Here is a 9,850-nt window from a genome sequence, read left to right as displayed (position 1 = left end):
GACAACATTGGCATGTAAAGAAAACGACAGGGTTCAACATATTATTATTATTACAAAGATTTATACAATATTACAGGAGAAATTATGCATTATATAACAAATACACATCCAAATGATGGTTACGTTGTAGTATTTAAATGCCCATCCCACCGAAAGCACGACGTCCAATCAAATAACAAGATTGCTACAACTCCCCATTAGTAGACCAATCGTGGCCATCTCCACTCTTGGTCGTTTGAACTTGATTAACCTCGTTTATTCGAACCCATCTAACCCTGTCTGTTTTGTCCAATCAGATGGCAGAGATTCGTCACGCCTATGTCATCTTCAACAACACATTGCTGTGCTGACTATTACCATCTTCCATTATAATTTGCTGTATATTTTATTAACAATGAATTCAGTATTCATACCAGCATATCTTCAGATGACGTCTTTATTATTTCGTGTAAAGGTAAAATAGCCTCCTTGAAATTCAATGGAATTTGCAAACCTATTCTTGCACAATTTACAAATGAAATATATAAGAAATATATATCAGATACGAATTTGGACATGGTTGGTGTTTTCTTATTTTAATCTCAAGAACATTGTTGTCATTATGCCAAGGTCCAATACGGAACGCACTGCTTATAGAATTTGCTCCCACACGGACACATATACCATTCATTAGCTACGTAGCGGCGATGGCAGCTCTGAGGACGGTGAGTCCAAAGATCACTCTCTTATATCGCTATTGTCTGTTTATCTCGATCGTCTCTGTAAATAGTTAACAATGAGGGGCTAATGTGTTGAACAAGTAAGAGTTAATGGACCTCTACTATTTACTTGTTTAACTGATGTGCTACTTGTCCCGCGCTGCTTTACCTTCAGTCTATCAGCTACACAGGCGCAGCTACTGCTTTTGGTGACGTTATTCATGTTGGCAGTGTGGACATAAAGCGTGCAGTCACATATGAATAGGCCTAGGGGTGTCTTTGCGCCAGCATTCGGAGCGGGGGTGATAAATAAATGTGTGGCGTAAAAATAGCATCTTTAAACAGATTTTCATTGTTATGCAAAATAACAATGCAGTAATGAATATTTAGGGTGGATTACATTATTCCTAATCTTTAGCCAGTCAGAATCTACAGATGTAAGCTTTAAAATGTGAAGGGTGTTTTTTTAACGATAAAAGCGAAATCTCAATGCATGGAAATACAGTGTCAAATTACGTTTCATTGTAAAAGAGGTGGTTTTCCATAGAAATGGCATGCCTGCTATGAGGTGTTGGCTATGTCTCCAACACACAGACACGCTCTCTCTCTCTCTCTCTCTCTCCGCATACCTTCACAAGACAGGCCAAAACATACATTACCAGTCAAAAGTTTGGACACCTACTCATTCAAAGGTTTAAATTTATTTTTACTATTGTAGATTGTCTACATTGTAGGTTACTAGTGAAGACGTCAACTATGAAATAACACACGTTATGGAATCATGTCGTAACCTAAAAAGTGAAACGGATCAAAATATATTTGAGATTTTTCAAAGTAGCCTCCCTTTGCCATGATGACAGCTTTGCAAATTCTTGGCATTCTCTCAACCAGCTTCATGAGGTAGTTACCTGGAATGCATTTCAACTAACAGATGTGCCTTGTTAAAAGTGAATGTGGAATTTCTTTCCTTAATGTGTTTGAGCCAATCAGTTGTTGTGACAAGGTAGGGGTGGTATACAGAAGATAGCCCTATTTGGTAAAAGACGAAGTCCATATTATGGCAAGAACAGCTCAAATAAGAAAAGAGAAACAACAGTCCATTACTTTAGGACATGAAGGTCAGTCAATGCGGAAAATTTAAAGAACTTTGAAAGTTTCTTCAAGTGCAGTCGCAAAAACCATCAAGCGCTATGATGAAACTGGTTCTCATGAAGACCGCCACAGGAAAGAAAGACCCAGCGTTACCTCTGCTGCAGAGGATAAGTTCATTAGAGTTAACTGCACCTCCGATTGCAGCCCAAATAGATGCTTCAGAGTTCAAGTAACAGACACATCTCAACATCAACTGTTCAGAGGAGACTGTGAATCAGGCCTTCATGGTGGAATTGCTGCAATGAACCATCTACTAAAGGACATCAATAATAAGAAGATACCAAATGTTCGATTTTTGGTTCCAACTGCTGTGTATTTGTGAGACGCAGAGTAGGTGAATGGATTATCTCTGCGTGTGTGGTTCCCACCGTGAAGCATGTAGGAGTTGTGATGATGTGGGGGTGCTTTGCTGGTGACACTGTCTGTGATTTATTTAGAATTCAAGGCATACTTAACCAGCATGGCTACCACAGCATTATGCAGCGATACGCCATCCCATTTGGTTTGGGCTACTATCATTTGTTTTTCAACAGGACAATAACCCAAAACAAACCTCCAGGTTGTGTAAGGACTTCCAATTAATCCCAAAGTTGTATGATGGGGTTGAGTTCAGGGCTCTGTGCAGGCCAGTCAAGTTCTTCCACACCCATCTCAACAAACCAGTTCTGTATGGATCACATTTTGTCATGCTGAAAAAGGAAAAGGCCTTCCCCAAACTGTTGCCACAAAGTTGGAAGCACATAATCGTCTACAATGTCATTGTAGGCTGTAGCATTAAGATTTCCCTTCACTGGAACTAAGGAACTAAGGGGCCTAGCCCTTCACTGGAACTAAGGGGCCTAGCCCGGACCACTATTCCTCCTCCGCCGAACTTTACAGTTGTTACTATGTATTGGGGCAGGTAACGTTCTCCTGGCATTGGCCAAACACAGATTTGTCCGTCGGACTGCCAGATGGTGAAGCGTGATTCATCACACCAGAGAACGCGTTTCCACTGCTCCAGAGTCCAATGGCGGCGAGCTTTACACCACTCCAGCCGACGCTTGGCATTGCGCATGGTGATTTTAGGCTTGTGTGCGGCTGCTCGGCCATGGAAACCCATTTCATGAAGCTCCCGACGAACAGTTCTTGTGCTGTCGTTGCTTCCAATGGCAGGTTGGAACTCGGTAGTGAGTTTTGCAATTGAGGACAGACGATTTTTACGCGCTTCAGCACTCGGCGGTCCCGTTCTGTGAGCTTGTGTGGTCTACCACTTCGCAGCACGTTGTTGCTCTTAGATGTTTCTACTTCACAATAAGAGCACTTACAGTTGACCGGAGAAGCTCTAGCAGGGCAGGAATTTGACGAACTGACTTGTTGGGAAGGGTGCATCCTATGACGGAGCCACGTTGAAAGTCACTGAGTCCTTCAGTAAGGCCATTCTACTACCAATGTTTGTCTATGGAGGTTGCATGGCTGTGTGCTCGATTTTATACACGTGTCAGCAATGGGTGTGGCTGAAATAGCCAAATCCACTAGTTTTGAAGGGGTGTCCACATACCTTTTTGTGTGTGTGTGTATGTATATATATATATATATATTATTAGTGTATTTACAGCCTACTGCTTTGCTCCAGCTGTCCCTTACACAGACACAGTGCAGGTACTGAACACAATATATAATATATAAATAAATAAAATATCACGCCAGACACGTGGTGCTTTACATCTATCTAGAAGAGGGACAACATTGTCACCTTGGTTGAGAAGGCAAGTTTCCAGTGTGAGAGTAGATTGTATTACAAGGCTCTTAGTAGGTTATTTGTCATAATGTGAATGCTGATAGCCTATGTTCTTTTTATTTTACTGAGATTATTAAATGTAATGTTTTCTCTTGTTTATTAGGCACTTCATGGACGGTTCATTCAAGCCATCCCCTACTCTTTGGGGTCGTTGCGGTTTGCCAGCTCATTCAAGGTAATATATAAAGGAGAAGTAATGACCAGACACCTGAGACAGTTTCCTGAGTCATTGTATTACTCTCTATTGTCTGAGTCATCACAACCCCCAACACAGGAGGTTTTTAGGAGCTTGCCATGACTCTAAGGCATGGCTGTTTATTAACAGAGGCCGGCTGAAGCTTGTTTACAGGTAGAAGTGTCATTTGGCACGTGTTCAGTAGCCTACCAGTCAGCCTGGGGGTCTATTGATCAAACTTTTTCTTAGTCCACCACGTGACTCTGTACCCTTTCTTCCCTTCTCTCACTTCCTTGTGCTTTGATTATTTAATTCAGTTTAATTTAAGTGCTTAATTGGCTCCCAAGCCACCATTAATTTCCGCTCCAAGCAAGCCCTTTCATTACAATAAAGAAAATCATTGTGTTCGGCCCTCGCTCTGTTCCTTTCCCCTCCTCGTCTGTCTGTCCGTCTGTCTCTTCTGCTCTGCCCCGCTTCCTCTCTCAGGCCGCAGACCTCACTATCGAGCGCAACACTGCGGGGAAGCCCAAGCCAGACCCCGCCTCCCTGGTGTTTGGCAAGCAGTTTTCAGACCACATGCTGACCATCTATTGGTCAGAGAAAGAGGGCTGGAAGGTTCCCCAGATCAAGCCCTTTCAGAACCTGTCGCTGCACCCTGCCACCTCTGCCCTGCACTACTCCATAGAGGTGAGAGAAGGAGCCATAGTGCAGACAGAGTGCCTGACGAGGCTAGCCCTGTCTTACTGAGACCTCGGTCCTTGATACAAGTCACCTAGCTTATTCTTTCAGAGATGGTTCATTCTGCCAGATGTATGAACAGTATGTCTGTGTCTGTCTCTCAGCTGTTTGAGGGCATGAAGGCGTTCAGAGGGGTGGACAACCACATCCGTCTGTTCCGACCCAACCTGAACATGGAGAGGATGCACCGCACTGCTGACCGTAGCTGTCTCCCTGTGAGTCTCTCTCAGACCTGGTCCTGAAGAACCTCATGTAAGCGCTGGTTTTCCACTCGATTGAACTGAACCAAGTAGTTACAGGTCCTCTGTCCCTCCTGTCTCTGTGTAGTTGTTTGATAAGGTGGAGCTGTTGGAGTGCATCAGGAAGCTGGTGGAGGTGGACCAGGACTGGGTCCCCTACTCCCTAGACGCCAGCCTCTACATCAGACCCACCTACATTGGGATTGAGGTGAGCACTGCTCCCCCTCTCACAGACACAGGAGACCGTCTCCATGGTTTCACATTTCACATTGGGGGTGGGGGCAGGTAGCCTAGTGGTTAGAGCGTTGGGCCAGTAACTGAAAGGTTGCTAGATCGAATCCCTGAGCTGACAAGGTAAAAATCTATCGTTCTGCCCCTGAACAAGGCAGTTAACCCACTGTTCCTTGGCCATCATTGTAAATAAGAACTGGTTCTTAACTGACTTGCCTAGTTAAATAAAAATAATGATCATATCTATTTTTTAACCATCTACACTTAGCCCTAGGTAGTGACATAGCGCTGTCACTGTTTCCTCCAGTAACACCCCTCTCCTTCCTCCCCTCTCCCCCTCCTGGCCTTAGCCTTCCCTGGGTGTGTCGAGGGCCAGCCAAGCCCTACTATTTTGCATCGTGGGTCCTGTAGGGCCCTACTTTACCACAGGGGCCTTTAGCCCAGTCTCTCTGCTGGCAGACCCAAGCTATGTCAGGGCCTGGAGAGGGGGGGTCGGAGCCTACAAGATGGGGGGGTGAGTATCACACTAACACACACACTTCCAAGTAGAAGTGACTCAACAATTTGCGACAGCAACAATGGGTTGCTTTGTTACGTTGGAATTTCTGAAAAAGTGGTTTCTTAATAGCTTATTAGCTATATAACAACTCTTGTATAACGTCATGGAATTATGAAGATATGGTCTGACTCTGGGGCCCCAAGTTTACTTCTGAATAGAGACAGTTTGAGGCTTATAATGTAATTGTTTAGCTATTTTAACCATGCACATTCCTCTAGACAACATGTTGGCTGCATGTTACCTGAACATGAACTTAATGTCCTGTCTGTCCTCTGGTAGCCATGTTGTTTGACCTCTCTCACAAGGTCAGCCCCCCCAGCAGGAGGAGCTGTTTATGAGGGTTGTGTGTTTCCAAGGGAGCTGCCTTCTGAAATGAAATATTCCATCACCCCTCCTCTCTCCCATGTCTGTTCCTCCCTTTCACTCTCATACTTTCTGTCTCTCTACCCTCTCTGTCAGTAATTATGGGCCTACTATAGCAGTGCAGAATGAGGCTATAAAGCAGGGCTGTCAGCAGGTCCTGTGGCTGTATGGAGAGCAGGAGGAGATCACAGAGGTCGGCACCATGAACCTCTTCATCTACTGGACGAATGAGGGAGGAGGTCTGTTTCACTGTCTATTGTCTGTACGGCGCCTTCAGGATGTATTCACAACCCTTGACTTTTTCCAAATGTTGTTACAACCTGAATTTAAAATGGGTTAAATTGAGATTTTATCACTGGCCTACACACAATGTCAAATTAAATTCTGAAATGTCTTGAGTCAATAAGTATTTAATCCCTGGCAAGCCGAAATAAGTTAGTCACATACGTTGCATGGACTCACTCTGTGTGCAATAATAGTAATCAACATGATTTATTAATGATTACCTCATACACTACACATACAATTATCTGTAAGGTCCTTCAGTTGAGCAGTGAATTTCAAACACAGAATCAACCACAAAGACCAGGGAGGTTTTCCAATGCCTCACAAAGAAGGGCACCTATTGGTAAATGTGTTAAAAAAATGAAAGGCAGACACTGAATATCCCTTTGTTAAAGTTAGTAATTACACGTTGGATGGTGTATCAATACACCCAGTCAAACAATGATGCAGGCGTCCCTTCTAACCCAGTGCCCGGAGAGGAAGGAAACCGCTTCGGGATTTCAACACAAGGCCAATGGTGACTTTTAAACAGTTACAGAGTTTAATGACTGTAATTAGGAGACCACTGAGGATGAATCTACAACTATGTAGTTGCTCTACAATACTAACCTAAATGACAGAGTGGGGGAGAAAGGAAGCCTGTACGAATAAAAATATTCTAAAACATTCATCCTGTTTGCAACAAGGCACTTAAGTAATACAGCAAAATATGTGGCAAAGCAATTCACTTTTTGTCCTGAATACAAAGTGTTGTGTTTAGGGCAAATCCAATACAACACATTACTGAGTACCACTCCATATTGTCAAGCATAGTGATGGCTGTATCATGTTATGGGTATGCTTGTAATTGTTAAGGACTGGGGAGGTTTTCAGGATAAAAAATAAATGGAGCTAAGCACAGGTAAAATCCTAGAGGAAAACCTGGTTGTCTGCTTTGATTGAGAGATTTTAGAAAAATATTTAATCAATTTTGAATTCAGGCTGTAACACACAAAAATGCAGACTAGGTGAAGGGGTATGAATACTTTCTGAAGGTACCGTATGTCTGTTTGACTGTCTCTAGTCTGTATGTCTGTTTGTTTGCTTAGTGTCTGCCTGGACTGTCAAAATAGGCTGTGTCAGTGCTTCCCCCTGTTGGATGTTAAGTGTACAGCTTATGCATGTGAGTAAGAGTACCTGTTTGTATGCAGAGAGAGAGTTGCTGACTCCTCCTCTAGATGGCATCATTCTCCCAGGAGTCACCAGACAGTCTCTGCTAGACCTGGCCAGAGAATGGGTAAGTAGGGGAGGAAGAGGGAGGTTATAATGGGAAAAGATGAGTTATTTGAGAACCAATAGAGAGGATTTAAGACCAGTGTAATCCATTGACATAGAAGACAGAAGATGGTTAGCAGAATAATTTTATTGGGATTCTAGTGATGCACAGTCATACGGACTTGTTTTGTTTCCTTCAGGGAGAGTTCAAAGTGACAGAGCGCACCATGGGCATGAAGGAGCTGCTCGGTGCTCTGGACTCAGGCAGGATTACGGAGGTGTTTGGTGCCGGGACGGCCTGTGTGGTCTGTCCTGTCGGCAGCCTGCTCTACAAAGGGAAGGTAACCACAAGCCTTGGTGTATTTACATTTTTCTGAGACCCTTTTGTTTTGCCCTCAAACAAAACGCTCCAGATTATATTCTCTCTCCCCTCCCTCAGACCTACCAAATTCCTACAATGCAGAATGGTCCAGACCTGGCCAAGCGATTCCACAAAGAGCTGACAGACATGCAGGTAAGCAGGTCTGCCCTAATGCTTGCTTTGACCCTTTAAACAGAGTACTTCCCTCCGATATTAATTAGAACTAAATACATTTTGCTCTAAGCAACAAAATAAAGATGATGCTCTTTTTTTGTTTCCACTCTTCACTTCTCCTGGCGCCATCCACTCCTCAGTATGGCCGGAAACAGAGTGAATGGGCACCACTGGTCGTTTAATTGGCAGTTTGCACATGCCAATCATATCGCGGCCAGTCCCCCGCTCCATCTTCAAGACCAGCAGCTTCAGCACAACCCATAATGCACTCCTTCTGATAGGCTGGCAGACCGGCAGAGATGAACAGGTCACGTCTGTTACTCTTGGTGTTTCTGTGGGGACTTGTGAAGGGATAGGGTTATTCTGTCATTCAAATGTTGCAACTTGCATGGAATACCGACAGTTACACAATACTGTATAAGTAATGCTGTGAAACGGCCGCAGCCTCGGTTCAACCAACCTAGTCTAGTCTGTATTAGGAACAAAGTCAGTCTTCTTCCTATTCAGTCCTTTATCATACTGTAGCACAGGTTACAGAAGAAATCGTCCTCCAAGCTTTTTAATAAACACTACATGAGATGGTCTATAGGATTGTCCATGCTATTAGACACAAACTGATGTATTGTTGTAATAGTTGAAATACGCACAACTATTGTAGGGGATTACTGGTAAGTTATTGGTCATTTGCAATATGGGAATAACTTTTTACAGGTACTTAATAGGAACAATTGAGTCTGTTAGACATTTTCACTGGCTGACATCATAAGGAATGTGTTGACTGTAGGAACGGATCAGATCAAAACCACGTCACAGGATTTGTTACTTTCTAAATGTCACTCTGTAACTTGAGGAAGTAGAATATGATTTAAAATACTTTTTGTTGTTGTAGAACCTATGTATATCAGGCCACTGATACACTGACCATAGTTTGATTTAAGTCAAGTGTGCATGTGTGTGACTGAGCAGAAGAAAGTCAGTCGAGTGATCGCGTGTCTTTCTGGATTGGAAAGATGCCACTAAGAAAGTGATGTTGAAAAGATTGAGATTAAAATGGAGAGGTCCAAGTGAACTCAAGCATACACAGAGGTTAGCTATAGCTACATGATATACTTAAGCAATAAGGCCTGAGGTATATGGCCAATATACCATGGCTAAGGGCTGTTCATATGCTCAACGCTGAGTGTCTGGACTCAACCCTAAGCCGTGGTATAATGGCCATATACCACAAACGAGGTGCCGTATTGCTATTATAAACTGGTTACCAACTTAATTAGAGCAGTAAAAATACATGTTGTCATATCTGTGGTATACGGTCTGATAAACCACGGCTGTCAGCCAACCAGTTTATAATGTAGACTTCAGAGTACGAGAGAGACCACGTTCAATAGATGCTATAGACTGTCTGACTTCCGCACTAGGTTGTGTGTAATCATTATGTAAACTTAAGGTAACAATGAGTAGTTATTTGTCTGTGGGTTTTTCTTGTCAATTGGAACAACCGTCTTCCCAATTATTAACTGTATATCCAGGTTTATGTTCTCACCCTGCTGCTTTACTTTCTATTCATGTATTTGCCTCTTTCATATCGCTTGGTTTTCTCCATTCCTCCCTAAGTGCCTGACCGGGTGTGTGGACTGTCGTTGTCCTGTGGATCTAACTTGTTTTTAGTTGTTGCACTAGGCTATCCTGCTGGATCTTTGTGTTTTTGTTGTGGGACATTGTTACTAGATTTTTACAATAAACTCCATCTGTGTTCCATTGTCTGACTGGATGTGGTTTTGCTAAACTATTTGTACTGCTTTGATGCTCATGCACTTTACGCGATTAAAACTTAAATCTCA

General features: G+C 43.1%; 1 protein-coding gene across 3 annotated transcripts; it reads left to right on the top strand.

Moving 5' to 3' along the window:
- Positions 1 to 297: 297 nt before the first annotated feature.
- Positions 298 to 9,772, top strand: LOC109898710 (branched-chain-amino-acid aminotransferase, cytosolic). 3 transcript variants are annotated; one of them, XM_031834732.1, is made up of 12 exons: positions 299 to 454; positions 610 to 704; positions 3,734 to 3,805; positions 4,292 to 4,492; positions 4,648 to 4,758; positions 4,871 to 4,990; positions 5,364 to 5,527; positions 6,032 to 6,174; positions 7,411 to 7,496; positions 7,675 to 7,815; positions 7,914 to 7,988; positions 8,150 to 9,772. In XM_031834732.1, exons 2-12 carry the CDS (start codon positions 687 to 689, stop codon positions 8,189 to 8,191), a joined length of 1,173 nt encoding a protein of 390 aa, XP_031690592.1. In that variant the 5' UTR covers positions 299 to 454; positions 610 to 686; the 3' UTR covers positions 8,192 to 9,772. The 3 variants fall into 3 exon arrangements, with proteins under 3 accessions (XP_031690591.1, XP_031690592.1, XP_031690593.1); XM_031834731.1 differs by lacking the exon at positions 610 to 704 and having other exon boundaries at positions 298 to 454; XM_031834733.1 differs by lacking the exon at positions 299 to 454 and having other exon boundaries at positions 660 to 704; positions 4,123 to 4,492.
- The last annotated feature ends 78 nt before the right edge of the window (positions 9,773 to 9,850 follow it).

The sequence above is a fragment of the Oncorhynchus kisutch genome, linkage group LG10 (assembly GCF_002021735.2).
Source record: "Oncorhynchus kisutch isolate 150728-3 linkage group LG10, Okis_V2, whole genome shotgun sequence".
Taxonomy (NCBI): domain Eukaryota; kingdom Metazoa; phylum Chordata; class Actinopteri; order Salmoniformes; family Salmonidae; genus Oncorhynchus; species Oncorhynchus kisutch.
The sequence above is the reverse complement of the archived record's forward strand: the minus strand, read 5'-3'. Positions and strand labels throughout refer to the sequence as shown.

Coding starts and splice junctions, on each gene's coding strand:
- LOC109898710 (XM_031834731.1), top strand. CDS start 395: ATGAATTCAGTATTCATACCAGCATATCTTCAGATGACGTCTTTATTA. Junction 4,493..4,647: donor CCCTGCACTACTCCATAGAG/GTGAGAGAAGGA, acceptor TCTGTCTCTCAG/CTGTTTGAGGGCATGAAGGC. Junction 4,991..5,363: donor CCACCTACATTGGGATTGAG/GTGAGCACTGCT, acceptor TCCTGGCCTTAG/CCTTCCCTGGGTGTGTCGAG.